At 46.9% G+C, this 21505-nt stretch overlaps 1 protein-coding gene across 2 annotated transcripts in view; it reads left to right on the top strand.

Moving 5' to 3' along the window:
- CSMD2 (CUB and Sushi multiple domains 2) overlaps positions 1-21505 on the top strand; it is a 292865-nt gene that overhangs the window by 194437 nt on the left and 76923 nt on the right. For both annotated transcript variants that reach the window (XM_065698010.1, XM_065698009.1), the window contains exons 21-28: positions 4613-4828; positions 6981-7169; positions 9709-9878; positions 11275-11431; positions 11816-12007; positions 13300-13426; positions 16783-16985; positions 18884-19075. In XM_065698010.1, the coding sequence (XP_065554082.1) occupies positions 4613-4828; positions 6981-7169; positions 9709-9878; positions 11275-11431; positions 11816-12007; positions 13300-13426; positions 16783-16985; positions 18884-19075 (1446 nt within the window). The remainder of the gene's footprint in view (positions 1-4612; positions 4829-6980; positions 7170-9708; positions 9879-11274; positions 11432-11815; positions 12008-13299; positions 13427-16782; positions 16986-18883; positions 19076-21505) is intronic.

Raw genomic sequence — 21505 nt, 5'->3', positions numbered from 1 at the left:
TAAACCAGGAGTTTGTCTCTCAGTAATGGTGGGTACCATCATGGGACGTGCTCTCTGTCTCCAGCTCTGTCCTAGTTCTGCAGCTCTCAATTCTCCACTAGTGAGGAGCATTGCCAGCATAGAGGCAAAGTGCTGATCTATTTAGTCCAATCTCCTGTGCAGCTCAGGCCAGTCTTTTATCTTGCAGGAAAATGTCAAGAAAATGATCATTGAGGATTATAGAGCAAGTTTTATGTCCAAGGGCAGGGGGGAATTTCTCCTGATCCAGCCAGTATCTGCCTAGGCTAAGCACAAAGGGTGTAAACCCTTTATGGAGCTTTATGGCTCTTATGCCACTGTCTCGTTGTACCGGATATCAGCACGACGGGAGCTATCATGAGCCAATTTTGCAAATACCATTTGTATTACAGCAAATAAACTTGTCAATGAACAGCACAGTGCATTAAGGGAACTATCACATGCTGTGAAAAGTATTCTGTTGAGTAGCAGCAATCCACCACTCCTCATTAATCCACTCTGCCTCGGATTCAGCTCTCTGATGAGGCACTGCATTATCCTGTAGCTAAGCTAAGCATAACGCAGCAAACTGACACTCTTGTGTGAGAAAGTGCAGGTCTGATGGCCTGCGTGCTTTTATGACAGCAGCAAAAGAAAATCTCCTGACCAAGCTAAGCAAGGCTTGATAAAACATGGAGTATTTTCAGGGGTATGGGTTATTTCAGGGGTATTAGCAGGGGTATGTCTGCATAAGTCTAGGGGCGTTTTGTCCCCTGTCCTGTAAAAGATCCTGCTGTGGCCAGTTCAGTAGTACAGGAAACACCCATTCCTTAGGGTGGTGCAGTTCTGCATGATCCAGAGAACTGATGTCTGGATCTCACCATCTTCAGCTGGACCATGTTTGTCACACTGGGGGAAGCCGATGTTGAGCTCTCTGAAAAGCTGCTCCGAGCTTTAGCAGACGGGAGCCTGGCAGCTTTTTCTAGGAATTCTGGCCTTAGCTGCGGGTAATGAATATTGGAAGATCAGCCCATGAGGTGCTCTGTAAATCCAGCTGGTTGAAAACGTAGAGGGGTCTCTGACAAGAGTTTCAACTGCTTGTTACCTACAAGGCTGTGCTGGAAAGGGGAGGATAAGATTCTGAGAAAAGACACCGAGTGTTTGGAATAGAGGAAACTCTTTAATGAAAGGAGCATGTTCCCACTGTGTTTGGTTTGGTATTTTCATCCCTCTCCTTAGCCACTGCTGGGATCCTTCCTCCAAGGTTGTTCTTGCTGGAAATGAGCTGCAGCACAGGGTGGGATCCCTTCTGCAGGGCAGTGCTGCACCCCCTGGCAGGATCACCCTTGTGCCTGTGGAGCTGTCTGGGCTAGAAAAGCTTCGCCTTGCTTGGATGCAGGAAATCTCCAAATCCAGTTAGAGGTTAGGGCGAGAGGAGAGATTAGATAGAGGATGCTGTACAGTTATAATAAGCTGGCATGCAGCCGACTTTGTGTTAGGAAAACCCCGTGCTTATTTCCCAGTGCAGTGAAAGGAGATGAAAACCAAAGATGCCCTTTTCTCCAGTGTTTGGTGGGAGATGGTGAAATGTGTTTAGCGGCTGGGCTCTCCTGGTGAGAGCATGCGTACACATCCACATGTGCATGTACACATCCCTTCTCTTGCAACAATATCCTGCTTTCCTTAATGAGCTCCCTTCCCAGCTGTCACTGTGTTAACTGCTGTGTAATGCATTGCAACAAGCTTCTCCCAGCTCTCTTCTGCATTCCTGCAACGTTCCTTCTCATTCCTCAGTAAGGAGCAGTAGAACAGTGTGATCCTGAGCCAGCGCCACTGAAATGGAATTAATTCAGTCCTTGGAGAACAGAACAGGCTTCAAACAAAGGTGGAGCTGAGCACCAGTCCCAGTTATCTGCATCATCAGTGCGGAGCCTTCTCTCTGTGCTTTACCTTTCAGGTCCCTGTTCTTGGAGACCATGGGGCACATCGTGATCACTGGGAGCATTTGGTGTTCTATTTACTTAAGTGTTTGCCATTGTACCTGATTTCTCTTGTTCTCGTTCCGCACACCCACGTTGCTCATGCCACACTGCTTGGGCTTGCAGCACTGCTGCTGCCCCAGGCATGGGAAGGTTTTCAGTTCCCCCAAACCAGAACAGAGCTCAGAGCTTGTGCTTCCCATTCCAGCCAGCTATTCCCTGCCGAGCCAGTGGCTGAGCAGGGATGAACTGCACCATAAAACCTGGACTCGAGTTATTCACTCCCAGATCTTTACGAACATCTCGCACATGGCCAGTGCACGAGTCCCCTAATTTAAACAAGCTGTTGTTATAATAGTTATTTTTATATGGCTGCAGACACTGATTTACTTTATGGACTTAAGAGCTGGACAAATTGAGTTGAAAAGCAGCTGAATTTTAAAGGTATTTAAACCTTTAAAGAGAGACTATTAGTTTTAATCTGAGAACTTCAAAGTGATTCATTTTCCCTATAATTTGTTTTGCTGTTTTCTTTTACAGAAAATGGGGTGGGGGGAGAGAAACCAAAACCAAGCCTGCATTTGCAGAGACATTTTGTGCCACAGTAAATTTCAGAGCAGAGCAAAGGTTTCATCAGAGTCACAAATCCTTTAAAATGAGTTTATGATTAGCCCTTATGGCTACAGTTACACAGCCTTTAACTGGCTCTGCTGCTGGAGAGGCCTCGTGCCCTGTGATCGGAGTTGTTCTAAAAGACGTGGAATCAGGGGCTGTCCTCCTGGTCCTGGGGACTGGGTTACACTTGTGTTCCTCTGTTGGTGTGTTGATTTTGGTGGAGCGATTCCTGTTCCTTAGGTTGGGGTTTGTGAAACCAAGGGTATAAATTTGCTGTCAGTTCATAAGCAGGGAAAACTGAAAGCATTTTGTATTCACTGCATCTCACCAGGTTTTCAGGCCAAAACAGGTCGTACTGTTTTTGATTGACTGTACTGCTGGTGAGAATAACAAACATTCGGAAACCATTCCACGTTTCCTACCTTTACGGAGTTTTATGGGGAACAATGGAACTAAAACATCTTTGCCAGGCTCCATATAATATTTACCTGGATATAACGAAGGAATTGTCAAAGTCGAGACCCCTTTCAGTCATCACTAAGTAGTGGGCCACACAAATACTTCTGCCTGGGATGCTGGAGATGAGCAAAGTGCAAAGAGCTGCTGTGCAGGGATAAAGATGAAGAGAAAAGAAGGCTGTTGAGATGCCCTGTGTGCTCTGCTCCTTCCCAATCCAGTGATTTCTGTGGGAAAGGCTTTGTATTGGTTACCAGCCCCTCTGACCTTCATTTATTGTAAGGAAACTGCTTGCATGTGACCAGTAAACCTTCAAAAAGAAATCGAGTAGGCATAGGGATAAATGGAATATTCAGAGTTATGATTTGATGCTGACAAAAGCTTGTTGGGATGAGTATTGAATCTCATGCTCCAGAGCTTTAATCAGTCTCAAGGTTGGTCACATCCTGATCTCCAGAAGTTAATGGGGAGCAAGGAGGAGATTATTCCTCTGATCCTTATGTACAGGTTTCCTGTGCTTGCTTGGGAAGCAGCTGATGCTGTACTTTGGCAGGGATGGGATGCAGAGCAAGACAGCCCTTGGGTCTCAGCAGCCTGGCAGGCTCCATGTTGTTAATCACTGGCTTAACTGAGATAACGTGGTCGTGCCACTGGGCACTCCTGATCTGTGTGAGGAGGAAGGGCTCTGGCTGTGACTGATGAAGACCAGATCGCAGCTCTTGGGCTTGCACGGGGAGCCTGTGTCTCTGCAGATAGCCCTGTTGGGTTGAGTGGTGGTGTGAGGAGAGCAAAGCCCCATTCAGCTTGAGCATGGGCTCAGAGCCTGCCCTGTGGTGCTCAGTGTGCTAAGATCCTCGGATGAAAGAAGCCATATAAATGCAAAGAGGCTTTTTTATTGCTAGGCATTGCTTTAGCTTGTTAACTTTGTGTGACGGTGATGTGACAGGAGTTTTGATACAAGATCCTGCCTCGCTCTGCTCTCTGAGAGCTGCTGCTGCCATTTTTGTTTTCCAAAGATGGAATTTATTTTCCAGAGGATAAGTGTTTCTAATTGCATTTGAATTCCAGCATGAAAAATCACCTAGCTGGAGGCCTCTGCACAGGCCTGAAGTACTTACTGGTTTGTGTCTGTAGGTGTGAAGGATGCTTTAAGTAATCCATTACTCCTTCCTTGTTCATTTGCAAATGCTGCAAGGTCACAGTCTTCTCACCAGAATGTTTCAAGAAGCTGAAATTGGATTTGGAAGAAGAACAAAATAGTTACCCATTGTTTGTCTGCTTTTTCTGTAGCTGGATGTGTTGTGGGGTTTCTTTTTGCCAGTATAATGGGCACAGAAGTGTAGGATTTGCTTTGCTTCTCAGGTTCTTGTTTACCTTTTCTCATCTATTTCCTTTCTAACATAAACACGTCCATGGTTTTAAGTGTGCTTTTCCTTCTTGATTGGGCTGCTGCTACTGGGAAATAGGGAATCGATACCGGTGTCCTCTCAGGGAGAGGAGAGGGGCTTTGGCTCTGTGACAGAGGGGTGCCACACAAGCACGTCTCTGTTTCTCCTCCCTTGCAGGTGTGTTCTTCACCTTCCATACCTTTCACTTGGAGAACGGCCACGACTACCTCCTGATCACTGAAAATACCAGCTTTGCTCAGCCCCTGAAGCAGCTGACGGGCTCTCGGCTCCCTGCCCCGTTCAGTGCAGGGCTCTTTGGAAACTTCTCTGCTCAGATTCGCTTCATCTCAGACTTCTCCATGTCCTATGAGGGTTTCAACATCACCTTCTCAGGTAAGGACAGGGGTGGGCAAAGACTTCATTGTTTCCCTTCCCACTCTTCTGCAGATCTTGGGAGTGTTTCTCTGTTGATGCAGTCACATGGGATTCGGGTCACTGACAGTCACTCCTCTTGTTACCCCAGTAAATTATTCTAGCATGAAACCACAGTATGACCCCAAAAGTAGTCTCCTTGCAGTCTCAGGTCACCAGATGTAGCAGTTTTGCCTTGAGCCCCAGTAGATGACTGGACTGAACCCACTGGAATTCAGTCCCACTACAGACATCTTTGTTGCTTTCTCCCTCCTCTCCTGGTCATCTTCTCTGCTCTGTTATGGAGTGAGTGTCAGCTCATGTTTTCTTGGGGTGTGCTGTCCCTCTTCCCTCCTGGTGTTTTCCTTCCCTGTTTATCAGAGGAAAATCATTGCAGTAAGTACAGCATTTCTAACATGGGAAGCTGGGACAGATGGGATCTTTTGGAAGGCAGTGCTGAGCAATCTGGACTTCTTGGATAAGGAGCAAGGCAGAGCTGGTCACTCCCATTGTCCGTCTGGTCTCTCTTTTTCCCTTTGGTTCATTGCTCCACTTGGAGCTCATCCACTGACCCAGCCTCTGCCGCTGGCTTCAGCCTGTCCTAGATGTCACACATGCCTCCTGCAGCCTGGGCCAGGTTTCCAGGAGCCCACTGGTATTGCTGGGGAACTGGGAGCAACGTTTTCTCTTGCTGGGCTCTAATTGAGCTGCTGTAATGGCAGATGAGAGCAGGGCGTTGAGGGAGGCAGGATTCTGCTGCCTTCACAAGCCTCCTCGCCCTGTTGTGCTGTTGAAGATCTGGCCTCTGGCCCGAGAACCTCCAGTAAGCCCGTTCAGCCCTGTGCTTACTGAACCAAGCCACTCCTGGTGCTGCCTTTGACCGATTACACAAAACGCTGGTTTCTTCACATGAAGTTCTGTATCCTCAGAAGTTGTCAATGAAGAGCAGTGTGTGCGTGGTGCTCTTGGAGAGCGGCCTGGAGAAAGGCACTTTTGCCTGTGCAGAACAGACCATCACACCAAGAAATAGTTACTTCATGTGGGTGATCTCTGCTTGAAGCACACAAGGTGTCCTTTAACCCAAAGCCCAGCAAACGACTGCTGAAGTGTTTGCCTGTGCACACACTGCAGAAACCTGCACTGCTCTAGTGCCCCAACGAGCTGTTCTGTAAAGCAATCACTTAATGGACAGAAGCTTTTTGCACTGGGGCTGTTCTTCCCTGTATCTCAGCATCCCTTTTAATCTGGAGGGCACCAGCTGCAGATTCAGAGTGCTGGTGTGAAAGAGAAATGGCCAATTTTGTTGTGGAGCTCAGTGCTGAGATGCTCACTGCCTTTGACAGACAGAGCTCTGTTGCCATAGATGCAGATCAAACCCGCTGCCCTGAGAACTGGCTTCCACTGCTTTAGTTCTGGCCTCTCAAGTTAGGGATTTGCGTGGAAGCTACAGTGTATGTGTTAGTAGATACTAGTATATGTTTTCCATATTCCATGGAAACTAGTCAGGAAGTTTCCAATTCACTTTCATTTTGATGCGTGGAAAAGGCTTTTTGCCTTTAAAAAGATTGCCTCTAACTGTATGTACTGTAACTACTATACATCTAATGTATACTACATGCCTATGTAACTGTATGTATTTGGAGGCTTCTTTCCTATCTTGGAAAATGAAAATGGGAATCAGTTATGTTTCAGCTTTCTTCAGATATGTGTGTGCATTCTTGCACTTTGCAGGTCTGTTGTTTCTCAAAAAACAACCCTCAAAGGGGTTTCCATCAAATGTTTTGTGGTCGCAGGCATGTATTTGACTATTACCCAAAATGCCAGTGGCTTGGCAGTCTCGGGGTAACCGTTGGACTCGATCGTGAAGGTCTTTTCCAGCGTAGTTGGGTTGATGATTCTGTGGTTATCTTGGTGATGCCCTGGGAGTTGCATGTTGAGAGTGAAACCCAAGTTGGTCTTCATGGCTCAAACAGGATGTACGTCCTTATGGGCACTTCCTTTGCAGAGCTTCGCTGCAGCTAGATCCGAACTTAGAGCTTCCTCCTCATCCTCATGTTCAGGGTGCCATCACCAGGGAGAGCAGAGTATGAGGTGTCACCCTGCCATTCCATGAATGTCCCTTTATTCCCTGTAGAATATGATCTGGAGCCCTGTGATGAGCCGGAGGTCCCCGCCTACAGCATCAGGAAGGGCCTGCAGTTCGGAGTGGGGGATGTCCTCACCTTCTCCTGCTTCCCCGGGTACCGGCTGGAGGGCGCATCCCGCATCACCTGCCTCGGGGGGAGACGGCGTGTGTGGAGTTCGCCTCTGCCAAGGTGTGTTGGTAGGTGGTCACGTGCTTTCATTTTGCTTGGTTGGTTACGCTGTGCTGGCCGGTTTCGGTGGGCAGGGATGGGAGGCGTCCCCCAGGACGGCGTCTTACAGCTCACAGGGTGGTCGGTGCAGAGGTAGGGGAGAGGGAGCTGGAACGGGGTTTCTGCCCTGCAGGTGTGTGTGGGGATGGCAGGGACAGGCAGAAAGGCCGTGGTTCTCCCTTGGGCTGGAGGCCGCCAAGCACATAGCAGGTTGGGTCACTCCTCAGCAGACATCTGATGTCTCTGCAGCCCCAGTGATTGCACGAGTGGATGAATCGTGACCGTGGTTTTTCTTGTGCAGCTTAGTAAGCAGGAAGCTGCTCAGTGCTCTGCTGCTGCCCAGGGCCATGAGGGGTGGCAGACCAGATCTCTTACCTGGTTTCACTCTGGCAAAGCCTGCTGGGTAGGTTTTCCTGATCTGTGGTAATGACCTTTGAGGGCCATTGCAAATAGAACATTCCAGCAAGAGCTGCTCTGCTTTCTCTGCCTGGATTCATTTCCCAGCACTGCATAATGCGTAGGTCACAGGGCTGCATCATCCTGCTGTGACAAGCAGCCTCTTCAGGGCATGAATGATAATCAGGTTGCAGAGAAAGCTAATCAGGGGAATAGACATCAGAAAGAATCCTAACAAAGCTTTAAATTTGATCCTCAGACATCATCATTAAGTGGACACAGTGGCTTTGTCTCCCAGTCCCCTCCTGCAGCTGGTTTGAGTTAGTACGTTGATGGTGTAATAGTGGGTCAAATTCAGTTCTGGTTTGCACAGAGCTCTGGTGGCAGAGTGACGGCTTTGGCCACAGTGTCCCTGCTGCACACTTAGATCTGTGTACTCACCCTGGATATATAATGGTACTGGGGATGTACCCATTAAGATCACAGGAGCTTTGTTTCTGCCAGACAGACCAGACACTTTGTATTCAATTCCTGTTCCAGAAACGGGTCTGGAAGGAATAAGGGTAGCTTGTTCCTTTGGCTGACCCCTCTCTCCAGGGTAGGGATGCTCCCCACCAACTGCTTTCTCAGATCCCAAGTAGTGAGGTCTCCAGCATCATCCCTGTGCCAGAGTGAATGTCCTGCTTTTCGTACATGGCAAGAGAGGAGGAGAAAGTTGCTTCCAAAGTACCTCCTCCTGGTGTATCTGCTGCTTCCTTACTTAACCCCTGCGTAATCCTTACTTAACTCCAGTGTGTTGTTGGAGGACCAGCCGAGGTGGCAGAGTCCATGCAGAAAGCTGCACAGTGATGGTTTCCCTCAGCTCCAGCAACTTGGTATGCTGTGAAGGGCTCATGGAGACGAGGCAGAGCTTGCTAATCGGAAAAGCTGTTTCCAGGGCAAGTTGGAGTGATTCTCCCCAGCCGTGCGTGCCAAACACCAGGACTCAAAGGAACAGGAAGCCAGTGTTTTACAGCTGGAAATCTTTCAGGGTAAATAGGCCAAGAAAACAATGGTTTGTGGTTTGCTCATGTGGGAGCTAATCAGGGAGTAGCGAAAAACCCTGAGCACATGGAGGTTGCAGGGCAGGTTTACACATGTTGAGGGATTACGGATACACAGAGTGAACCGGCTGCAGTCAGGCACTGGGACCAGGCAGCACTGCTGGCAGCAGGAGAACGTCCTTTGGATGCCATTTTGCGAGCAAGCCCTCAAGCTGTATGGAAGCACTGCAGACTTTTGCTTCCTCCCTGGGCTAGCAGCAGGTAGGAGTTCATCCTCACACTGTGCCATGAGCTCAGCGCTGTCACTGACAGCAGCAGTGCTGCTGCTTGAATGTCTGCTCACTGCTTCATGTAGTGAGGACGTGCCCGTAGCAGCCCTCTTACACTCACAGTGGCATGGTCCTGCGAGGGAGAGATTGTGGTCTTAAGAGCTTGCCATTAAAACACATAAAATGCAAAGGTGAGGGATGGTTGATGCTGTTTTCTGGAAGCATTGAACTGCGATTTGCTGACATCCCAGGACAGGTTGAACCTCCAAAGCTGCCATTCCCTTCCTTCTCTAAAAAGGCTCATTCTGCCAAGCTTGGAGTCTCACAAATCTTCTAACTTCAAATTTGGCTTAAAATCAAATGCTGTTCACACTACATAGAATAGAAAAGGAAGCAGATCTGGTGAAGGAGGAGAGAAGTCTTACTTAGAAGAACGTGATGGAACAGGGACAGACAGCAGATCGTGGTGAATGAATAACAACAGGCAGAGGACTCTTTCCTTCCTTATTTCCTTCTTTCTAGAATCATTTGAGCACATCAGCTCCCTGTGACTCAGTTTCCCTGTCTGCATAAGGAGAGGGCATTAATCTCTCATAAGGCACCCAAGGTTTAACGATGATGGAAATGCTGTTAAGCACTGTTTTATTGACTGGCTGCACTTGGAAATAGAGCCTGTGGATGTGGTAGCAGATGGGTATAGGAAGGCGAGAGCATCTGTGGCTGATGGAGGAATCACCTGCATGTGCTGTATGGCTGGAGTACAATGGGATAATTAAAATGTGTTTTTTGTCTTTATATAGCTGAATGTGGTTCATCTGTAACTGGAACCCAAGGTGTTCTGCTGTCCCCCAACTATCCACTAAACTATAACAACAACCATGAGTGCATCTACTCCATCCAGACCCAGCCAGGAAAGGGGATCCAGCTGAAAGCCAGGACTTTTGAACTGGAGGCAGGAGATGTCCTCAAGGTAATTCTTGTGTCTCAAGCAGTGAAGCACAGCTTGCTGCATCGTCCTGTGATTGGCACAGCAGGTTTGAACACAGCAGCAAGGTGCCACGGAGCCGACTGAACTTCAGGCAGGGCAGCTGGGCTAAAACAGCCTGTGTGCATTCTCTCTAAGGTTAGAGCGAGAGACAAAAGGTGTGAAACAGTATCTTGCAGCCCAAGGACACTGAGCAGGGTGTCACCGCTGTGCATTGGTTTGTGCTTAAAAGCATACTGCGTAATTTTAGGGAATCACCACCTCTGAACATCACCAGCTCACAGCAGTCTCTGGTACTGAAGCAGTAGTGAGTGTCCTGTGCACTTCAGCCTAGCTGCTTATCTGGGGCTTCAGGCTGCAGATGGATGCATAAACAAACCCTCTGTCCATTAAAAATGCAGATGTCTCTGCTGTATCTGCACCTTCTGCTGTGGAGTCTTCGCTGAGATCTGCAGATCTGTTGGAATGCCAGTTCAGTTTGTAGCTCAACTTCAGCTCTTGTCTGCGTAGTTGTACAGAGGAGCTGTTAACACATGGGGAAGTGTGAGGTGCTTAGCATTATTTTTGTGTTTTTAAGAATCAAGGCTGATTTGTCCCAAATAAAGGGTTGATTTAAATGCAGAATTCCAGACAAGCTCTGCAGCATTCCCACACTCAGATTAATCTGCATTTACAAGTTTCAGGGCTCTGTATCGGAGGAGACAAATCCAGGCTGTTTGTTAACCACAAAGAAATGGTTTTTGTAGCAGACATTAATATTACAAGATGTGTGCTGCTGTGGTAAGCCATCTTCCCAGAGAACGCCTCTGTCCTTATTTAAGTGCCATACTTCTGCACTGCAAGATGGGTGTAATCCACATATTTTCAGCTCACAAATGACTGGAAGGAGAGAGAGATTTCCAGCTAATGCAGAGAACATACTCGTTGTGGAGGAAATGATGTTCTCTCAACAGGTTTGTCATCAACTTCTCATCTGCTCCTGAGGAAAGGAGCTATCAATCTCCACTAGTGAGAAGTTGCTCTTTATCCTCATAGAGAATCATGCTATCTAAAAGAAAGGGATAAAAAATGTGTTTTCTTAAATAATAGCAGGGTCAAGGCACATCTATGAGTCACTGTAGGGAGAAAATGGTTTTCCCAGTAGCTGTGCTTTGGAAAGAGCTTGGTTCAGAAAACACAGCCCTGGGTGCAGTGTAAGCTCAGGTGTAAGGAGAAGGATGTGGATCCTCCAGTGTGAATCCTGCTCCTCAGCTGAGTGGCACCACTAGTTGGGATAGTCTACCTGTCTTCAAAGGACCTGTCCCCGTTTGCGCAGGGATGATTTGGTCCCTGAAGTAGCAAATAAAAGATGTTTGTCAGCTCTGTTTCTTGTTCCTGCCAGGTCTACGATGGCAGCAATAGCTCTGCTCGCCTGCTGGGCTCCTTCAGCCGCTCCGAAATGCTCAGCACCAGCATCAACAGCACTTCCAGCAGCATGTGGCTCGAGTTCATTACCAATGCTGAGAACACGAGTAAAGGCTTTGAGCTGCAGTTTTCCAGTAAGTTCTAAGACCCTTATGCTTGTGAGGGGGGAGTCTGAGGTATAGTGTTGTATTTTTGTGCTGCAGTTGCATGACCAGGGGAAAGTCCTTTCCAGAAAGATCTTGTATTCTCAAGTGGAGTTGGAATGGGAGAGATGATAATGTCAGCAAGCCTTTTCAGTTCTGAATGAGGCGGTGGTGATGCAGAAACTTTGGAACCAAGCTGAGATACCAGATTTGTGGGATCTCATTCAAATAGTAATTAAAAAAATATTGATGTTCAGTATGGTGTTTTTTCTCTTCAGCAAATGATTTTGAGAAGAAAATTATGATCTGATCTGTGTTAATATCTCCTGGCTGTTAAATATCAGATTAAAACAGATGCTGTTTCTCCCACTCCAGGTTTTGAACTCATTAAATGTGAGGACCCTGGCATCCCACAGTTTGGTTACAAGGTACATGACGAGGGACACTTTGCTGGCAGCTCAGTATCCTTCAGCTGTGACCCTGGCTACACCCTGCGAGGCAACAGGGTGCTGGTCTGCCTGACTGGGGAGCGGAGAGCTTGGGATCAACCCCTGCCAACCTGTGTAGGTGAGCCAACGTCTGCTTTGAAAACATCCTCTTACAAGTACTCCCCTGTGGGCATCATGCCGAGCACCCTTTCTTCCTCCTTTGCTAATACTTATGACATTAACTCTGATACTGGTTCCACCCCTCTGCATTAATAAAGACTGATCAGGGTGCTGTGTAAGGCACCTTCAGGTTGAGAGCAGTGATGCTGTGATCTCTGAGAAACTTCTGCAAGCAGCCTGAACATGGAACACTGTGCTCCAAGCACGTGTTTGACAAGGTTTCTGCAAGGAGACTGCTGCTTTTCCAGTCCTTGTCCTCTCACTTGAATGTGTTAAACAAGAGTGGCCCTTGCTGATAATGGCAGACACCAGTGTGTGTCCAGGCTCTTGACAGTTCAGAGTCGTGTTTATTTGAGAGCTACATGACATCTGATCCCAGATTCTGAGACATTTTAATTCCCTCTGTCTTTTCTTAGCTGAGTCCTGAGTCCCCTTTTACCTGTAGCTCTCCAGAAGAACCTCTTCTTGCTTGGAAAATTCTGATACTTTTTTCTGTCTGAATGAATTGCTGTCGATTGTTACTTGACAGCTTCATAATTAGCCGGTGTATCCAGGACATGGAGAAGTTCTTACAGACTTAGTCCTCTGAGAGATCTCAACAAGCAGGAGGCTGTTTTCATGGCTGTGATTGATGTGCTCAGACATTGGCACCCCCATGAGTTAGGACCATTCTTTATGCAGGAGCTCTCTGCTGAATTTTAGCCTTGATTATTCAGGTAGAAAGACAAATTTCTGTGATTTATGCATCGTCTTAACTTTCACCCTTTTTGCTGTACACATATTACATGTGAATAGTCACGTCTGAGCACGTGGAAGCATACAGACTTTGAATGGGTACGTTATGAAGATGTATTCAAAATCCTCAGGTTCATTCAGCAGACACACACGTATGCTGGCTTCTTCATTTTGTCACACTGATAAATTGTTCAGATGTTTTGCAGGTACAAGCAGAAGAATTGAGCTCTTTCACCCCACGTGTGAATCAGGGAGAGCAGGATGCTGGCAGGCTCTGCCTTTACTCGCTACAAAGTCAGAAAGGTGGAGAGGAGCTTTGACAGCGTGTCATGTGTTGGGAACGTGCACAGAAGTGCAGCTGAATTAAATAACTCTCTTTGTTTTGTAGGCTTTAAGAATCTCTTTAAATGGCAAGAAATACTCCCTGTTGTATTTGCAGGATGAGGTTTGCTTTGTTGCCAAGTAAGAACTGTAATATGTCATGAATCTTCTCACTAACCCATATGTTTCTTTCAGCTGAGTGTGGGGGAACTATCAAAGGAGAGTCGTCAGGACGGATACTGTCTCCTGGCTACCCAACACCCTACGATCATAATCTGAATTGTATTTGGACAATAGAGGCAGAAGCTGGTTGCACAATAGGGTGAGTTGGGACAGGGTTATCATAGCTTGGTTTTCTTCCCATGTGCAGCTTATTTTTCCAGAAGCAGGTCAACAATTATACAAGGCAAGTAGAGAGAATGCTCTGTCACCTTGATAATCCCAAACAAGGGAACAAGTGCTGGTTTATCTCCTTGCCGGGTTGGACAGAGGTAGCATAGCTTCTTTCTCTTCAGCTTTTTAGCCCTGTTTGGACTGTGCCTGTATCACCTATTGTGCCATGAGTGGTGACACCAGATGATGTGCTATTGCTGCCTGTAGTCTTTCTGTATTAAAATAAAACCCAAGAGCTTTTATGTGCACGTACAATGTAAACCCCTTCCCTTAATGTGATGTATTCAGGAACAAATCTTTTCCACCAGATTAATGTTGAATTTCCCAACCGTGTTTAATATGTGTCCAAGTGAGAGAATCCTAAAATGATAACTTATGTATAAAATTTCCTGGAAGATCACATCCTAAGAAGGGATGGAGACAGTTCTGGGCTTGGTTCACCTCCAACACTGAACACTGAAAGGGGTGAGCTCTGTCATATTACAGTTGTAAGAGTGAAGAGTCAGGTGTGAGGGTCCCCAGAGGTGAGTGGACAGCTGGAAAACTGAGACCACAGCACTTACCCTTCATCTTCTAATTACATCTCTGTATTGGTTTAATAATAAATAGAGCACATACAATGTAATTATCCTCCCACAGGAAACACTCAGGTTGGTTTCTAAACATCTGGTCTGTACGGAGACCAAAGACTCTTTTCTCCTGCTCCTCCTCTGACTTCCTTTATTGTCCTGTTGCCGCTTTCCAGTTGGAAAATGGCAGTTCGAAATGTAATCTCTTTCTAAGCTCTGTGAATTTGGCACTTAGGTAAGCATGGTGCTGAGAACATTTGGCTCATGAAGTTAGTGCAGTCACCAGCAGAATCCAGGCAGTTTCCTGCTCAGTGGTACTTCATCTGTGATCCCTGCTGCTGCTTAGCCACTGTTCCCACGCTGAAGTTTGCCCAAGCCCTGCCAAGCCGTTTCAGTACTGCTCTGTGTGTACCCACATATTCCAGTCCAGCTAAAGCCATCTTCAACAGAAAACTGAAGTATATTGGCAAGTAAAGTGTCTGCTAAGTGATGGGACTTGAGAGGGAGAAATGTAGATTGTAAGTTCAGCAGTAATGCTCTTCTCCCACAATCTTCCATCATAATTTCTAGTGCTTGTTAGCTGGTGTGTCAGCCCCGTTTCTCTGCTGACCTGAGACCTGTTGCTGTTCCAGCCCTACACTCCTTCACTGTCAGTGCCCTTTTATCTCCACTGTAGCCTTCTTGCTACATCAGCACTCATCATCTCTTCAGCAGAGGCTGTTAATTATGTTGAGCTCTAGGGTGCTTTTAGATGATGAGTTTATGCTGGAGATAGGTTTGGTCCGGTATTTTCATGTTACTTAATGGAGAAATGTCCTCTATTAGCTCCGCTCTTCAGTGTGGTTCAATAATGGATGGTTTCTGGTGTGAACACAGGACAAAGAGCATCGTCAGTGCAGCTTAATTCCTACACAGGCAACTTCCAGTTGAAGTCTCCTCTTTCTTTTTTCCTGTAAAAGGTTCTGAAGAATGCAAAGATTTTCATAGGACAGTGTAGACAGCAGACACCCCCGCTTCCTCCTCCCCGAAAAGCATAAGTGACTGCTTCAGCAAGTGAATTCACTAACACACAGGCCCTGTCTGCTTCTGTAAGAGTACTCAAATGAGAAGCTTGTGTTCGCAGGATGTGCCAGAGGCTTGGAAGGGGCCAGGGCTGAACTGCGCTGGTGCCAGGCAGTGGCACAGTAGTACACCTTTGTGACCCTTCTGTTCATCAGAGATGAGCGCTCCCTTCTTCTGCGCCTTTATTTGGCAGCTCAAACAGAACAGATGATCTCTGGGTAGTTGAGAGCGCACATTTTCAGCAACTTCATTTTTATGGTAATCCATTGGAAAAATAATCCTCTTCATGCATGATACAGTTGTATAAAGCTCTCATTTATAACTTACATTAAAATTAATCACCAAAGCTTTTTGAATAAAGCTGTATCTGCACAGAACGAGGGAAGGAAAGATGGAAAAATTAGTCTGCTCATTATTGCCATGAAAGCTAAAAGGGCTGCACTCTGAGAGAGGATTAATCCTGTGCATGTGCAAACAGACACGTGCACACGCACATAAAATTACAGCTGAAATGACTTATCTGTGGGACTCGGGAGAGAACTGGGAAGGAGGAGTAGGAGGGAGCACTGGAAAATGAGTGAAACTTGCCTTAGAGTGCTTCCCAGTTGGAAGTGGCACTGGGGGTTTATTGGATAGCAGGGATCTCGGTGTCAGCTGATCCGGATACAGTTCTGCACTATTCAGAACTTTGTGAAACATGTCCAAATCCTCGGAGGTGCTGCAGTCCATCGCTCAGAACTTGTACCCCCCCTGTTTGCCACCCTTCTGAACACCCTTTTCTGCCCCTTTCTGTTCACCTCCAGGGCAGTTAACACCCTGGTAAGGGTTTATTTTCCAGCATGCTGGTGCTTTAATGAAGAGTGGTGTTGGGTGTTTCCTTCCTGCTTTTATCCCCCCCCACCCCGATACACAAGATTATCTTGGTGCCAGGAGCAAATTCTTTGCTGTGAGTGCAGGTAACAAAAATCAATGCATTTTATCAGTAGATGTTGCCAATGAGCAGTTCTTTGCAGGACACAAGAAAGCTAAAGGACAGCCAAGGTTGTTGCTGTGTGCAGCACAGGGACAATGGAATGAATATATATGAGTTGTGAAGGGACCCCGGCACATTTTCTGCTATAATCTCTCTTTAGAGTAAGTTTCTCCATACTTCTGTGTTCATCTGTTACAGAATTCAGTGGAACTACAGACAAACCCCATCCTCTCCTCCACAGCCCCTGTAGCTCTCTGCTGGGGCTTTCTTATGTGTCCTTGGCTGAGCCTTTTGTCTGTGTGACAGCTGCTTATTGCAATGAGCACCTTCAGTGTAAAACCAGCTGTGACATTCTGGCTAACTGCCCACAATGGGCTTTTGGACCTGTACCTTATTCCTCAGGATTTGTAGGACAGAAACGCCAGAAAGGACCCAGCTTTTCAGAAAACATTAGTATCTGTGACTGAGTTGGGTTTTTTCATGGATGTGACTAAGAGATCTCGGGGCTTATAGGGGAATGAAGTTTGCTGGAGGACGTTCAAGCTGAGTTCAGGTAACAGGAGAAAACCCATTCCTTGTGGGTCAAGCTACCTTAGCTTGGTACCGATGACATTTCTTATCCTTTCGGGAATAAAGGCAGAGCTCTTTGTGGTCTGACCTCCAGTTCATTTTGCCACACAGGCTCCATTTCATGGTTTTCCACACCGAGGAGTTCCACGATGTGCTGAGGATCTGGGATGGTCCAGTGGAGAATGGCATCCTCCTGAAGGAGATCAGCGGGTCCAGCTTACCCAGTGATGTCCACAGCACTTTCAACTCAGTCATCCTTCAGTTCAACACTGACTTCTTCACAAGCAAGCAGGGCTTTGCTGTTCAGTTTTCAGGTAGGCTTTAGATTGTTTCCTCGGCGTTGCCCAAGTCCAGCTTTGCAGATAAAGTGATTTCAGGTCCATCTGCAAAGTACTGATGGTGATGATGATGATGATGTTGTATTGAACACGGTAGGAGCAGCAACTGTGCTGCGTTCTAGGACTTCCAGCCATTTGTGCTCTACCAGATTTGGCTGCAGTCTCTGCAAATTGAGAAACTTTGCTATTCTGTCCTTGCAATGCAGGTGAATTCTGAGCTCCCTCTGCTACAGTCACCTTCACAGTGGTGAACTTGGCAGCAGGATGTGGAGCAATACATTGTGGAATACACAAGAAGGAATTACAGATACTTTCCATCACATTCCCATAGGTCCCTTAAAGACCGCAGTATGCAGGCAGCTTCCCCCAGGCGTTCTGAGAGCAGTTGGTCAGTGGGCTCTGAAAACCAAGTCTATTTACAAACCCTCAAATTGGATCCCTGGAGATGAAGGCCACAGAAAGCTCTATCGGTCATAGGGATGTCATTGCTCACAGCAGCACTACGTGTAGTGCAACTGCAGTCTGTCAGTGCCTGAGTCCTGGCTGCTGTTAGCTAACATCTGGCCTTGCAAACACATAAATTTCAGTTCTATTAGGGTAATGTGTTTCAGCACTGACACAGAGGTTTCCAGGCTGCAGGCCTTCACTGGCATGACCAGTAGCCAGGTGCCTGTTTTGGCGATGGGAGTTAACGGGGAAGCTGTTGAGTGAATGGTGATACGACCTTCCTGGGACTCAGACGTATCCAAGCATCAGAGCTCATTTTGTCTGTCCCAGTCTTTTGCCCATAGCTCTCTGCTCAGGGTGCCTTGCGTGGCTGGGAGAGCAGGCCAGCTCCTTGGGAAGGGTTTGTGCTGGGTACAAGACCTTCTGGGATGACCAAGGAGGAGGGAAGTCTTTGTGTCACCCAGCACAGCTCTGCTGTCCTCTTCCTTTGCCAGGCTTGTGTCTCCTGCTCGGAAGAACTGGCCTGGGCTGCTCACTTGCTTATCTCGAGCTGCACAGAAAGAGAGAGGGGGATTTCCTCTGGCTCTTTTGAGAAGAGCTTTCGCTAAACTGCCTGGGTGTAACCGACTCTCCTCAACTTAGCAGGAAATAAGCTCTGCTCCACTGCCCAGTACAGAGCTGGTCTTTTTTAAATGCTCCTGCTCAAAGCCTTTGTTCACAACGTGTGACTAAGTAGTCAGACGTAAGCTCAAAAGTATGCAGTTTTGGATCTTGTGAACTTTAATGATCTATATAAGCTTGCAAATCTCCTATTACTCCAGGCCTTTCCATACTGTTAAGTAGTTGTGGTGTTGACAGACCCTGAGCTCAGTCAGTAGTGAAGCTCTGCTGCCTGCCCTGCGCTGAGGAGGGGCGGAGGGGCTCATCTCATCCCCAGAGGGGCACGGCTGAGGGACTGGGAGGGAAACGCGTGTGTTTCTGACTGGTCAGGCTTGATGCTTCACAGGGCCAAAGGCTAAATTGCTCTGCCCCGCCGGGGAAGTGGGAAGTGCCAGGGGACTGGTTTGGTTTGCAGCCTGTGTCTGACACACGGCTCTATAAAACTGCCGTGTAAGATCAGCGGATGTCTGGGCTCATGAAGCAAACAGGCATGTGCACAATTATGCCTCAGACTTGCACTCTGTGTAGTGTACTTGAACTTGCCGTTCCCCAGAGCCTTCACCAGCTGGAGTGGCAGATGCTCAGTGCAAAGGAAAAGCCAGTTCTTGTGTGTGGCGACTTTGAGGGATACTGAAGGAAGAGGCATGGAGAATGAAGTCATTGGTTTGATGTGTGTTTAAGGACAGAGTCCAAGTACAGCTGGTGCTGTAAGCCTCTATTAAATATAAATCTATCTATATTAAATACATATTTTTTAATACTTTCAGTTTCCACTGCCACTTCCTGCAATGACCCAGGAATTCCCCAGAACGGGAGCCGGAGTGGTGACAGCAAAGAGGCAGGAGACTCCATCATCTTCCAGTGTAATCCAGGATACGCTCTGCAAGGGGAGGCCAAAATCACTTGCGTGCAGATTGAGAACAGGTTTTTCTGGCAGCCAGACCCTCCATCCTGCACAGGTATGAGCATGTCCAGCCTCCGCTGCACTGCCTTCCTTGCCCTGTTTTGTGGCAAGACTTTTGTATCTAAAGGGGTGAGTCCCACCTGCTCTGAAGAGGTGCGTGACAAGGGGTGTATGTCTCAGGTAGCTGTCTCCTAGAACTGCTCTTTAGGTTTACTCCCAGAGCGTCTGGGACAATGAGAATCCAGTTCATGCGGGAAGCTCATAGGATATACTGCAGTGTAAGTGATGATATTTAATCTGACAAGTCAAAATTAAAGGCTTCTTTAAAACTCAGGTTGGTGGAGAGGATTGGGTCACGGGTGAATAATTTCTGCATGAGGAGACAGCAAATTCTGTCAGGAGAAAGAACTATCTGACATTTTCTTTGAGCTCATAAAGTAATAAAAGAAGCTCGTAAAAGTGATTCTTTTTAGTATGTCCAGAACATATAAAAATAGTCATGACAAGCACATAGGAGCAATAAACATCAAATTTGCTGGCCAATTAAATGCTAACCACAAATTACTTACCTGTAACTTTCATTCCTGTTTATGCACTGTTATCTCAAGCAATAAAATGAATTAATTCCATTTCTAACATCTGATTTAATGCCAGCTAGGAAACTTGTACAGCATGCACAGGATTTATGCTCCCTGCAGGATGGCTTGGTTTCTGAATGACTGTCTTGATGATCTAGTGTGGCACCCTTTCAGCCTGATAGAGACAGTCCTTTTAGTCTTCCTGGAGCTGTAACTAAATCATCCTGCTGCATGTCATGCCCATCTCGCCATTCTCTTGTTGAGTTTTCTTTCACAGCAGAAGCTGAGCTCTCAGAGCCAGTGCTTTAATGCTGGTGTGAGATGCATTCCCATGGGTCGTCTCCAGCTTGACTTGGGCACGTTGTGTGTTGGGTCCTTTTTGAACTGTCTTGTTTTAGGAGCCATAATCTCTTTGAAGAAGCTGAAGTCAGTGTCTTGCTCTTCCCCTCCATTCAGTGACAAAGGATTTGGAGGAATAATTAGTGGCCAGATAATACCAGTTTTGTAACAGCTGATAACAGGCAGCCTGGTTAGAGCTGAATTGGAAAACAGGGTTTAATTTGGGCCTGGGTTTTATATTTCTATTTTGCTTTTTCACATCTTTATTGTACAACTTCTGCAGTCCCTGAACAATGTGGGCTGAGCTGGAACCGCCACTAAAACAACCCCCAGAGGTTTGGGGTATTTGAAGCCTGTACCCTGACCCAGCTCCGCACAGCTGCAGCTTGCACCAGCTTCTAGTTTAAATCCTTTGGAGACTATGGGTGGGATTTTCAAAGAAATGAGAGGGAGTTGCAGAGTCATCTCCCTTCGGCTTGTCAGAAATAGTCTGTATATTTTAGTTTCTTCTGAATTTTCCCCTGGCTTTCCAGTCTGGAAAAGGGATGTGCCCTAAAGGTTTAAGGTAAATGGACACAGAATAGGTGCTTGTTGCTCTTCCAGGTTATTTATATGACCTTCAGCTAAAGTCTTCGCTGTCCGTGCTGTGATTTCCTTCTCTGTTTGAGAGGGGTGATGGTTGCCAGTGCCTGCAGTAGCCTGCAGCTGGGCTTGGCTGAAGAAGTTGCTTTTGGGCCTTGGAGAAGGGTTTCTAGTTGAATCTCTACTGTGATCTTTATAGAACAACCCCTGTTGCATTTTACCTGATACCTAGAGATTCTTGTGTATTTGCAGGGCCTTATAAAAGCCCACAAGGTCCTAGAATCACAGAGTGGTTTGGGTTGAAAGCTCATCCAGTTCCAAGCCCCTACCCCAGGCAGGGTGACATTAGCTTGCTCCTTCATGGAGGATCCTTCCAAGATGGATCCTGTTCTTTCTGTCCCGTACTTGTTCATCTCCCGCTCGGTGTTCTCATTGCTGTAGTCAAACACCCAAGTTGAACACAGGCTGTGCTGCCCTTGCTCTCACCCCATCCCAGATCCAGGAGGATTGATCTGAGCAGTGGAGGAAATCATAGAGCGTCGACCTTTGTGAAGAGACTGCAGAAGGGCTGTCAGTCAGCCATGAGTACTTGCCACAGTGGAAATATATGCAGGCACTTTGAGCCTTAAAAAAGTAATAATTGATTTTTCAATCAGCTTGACATTTAGTGTGTTGGTAACTGTAATAAACAGGAACAAGCCATTAGTCCACACAACATGTTTCACTTACTTAGCAACCAGCCAGACTTTGACCAGCAGTTGCCTAAATAAACACAACAGAAAAGCAGAAAGCATCTTCTTCTGGTTGCTCACTTACGCATCTTATGACGATTGTAGTAGCATCTATAGCTCTATGTGTGTGTAGGTATGGGCTCTCTGGAGTAACAGAGCCCCCATCTCTGTGAGGGCCACTGCAAGCTCTTGTAATGCATATCTTAGTATTGGACAGCTTTGCAGACTGCCTCGCTGTCCCCTTGTCTGTCTTTC

This window comes from Lathamus discolor, chromosome 18 (genome assembly GCF_037157495.1).
Source record: "Lathamus discolor isolate bLatDis1 chromosome 18, bLatDis1.hap1, whole genome shotgun sequence".
Lineage (NCBI taxonomy): Eukaryota > Metazoa > Chordata > Aves > Psittaciformes > Psittacidae > Lathamus > Lathamus discolor.
Note: the sequence above shows the minus strand (reverse complement) of the source record. Positions and strands in the feature narration are given on the sequence as shown.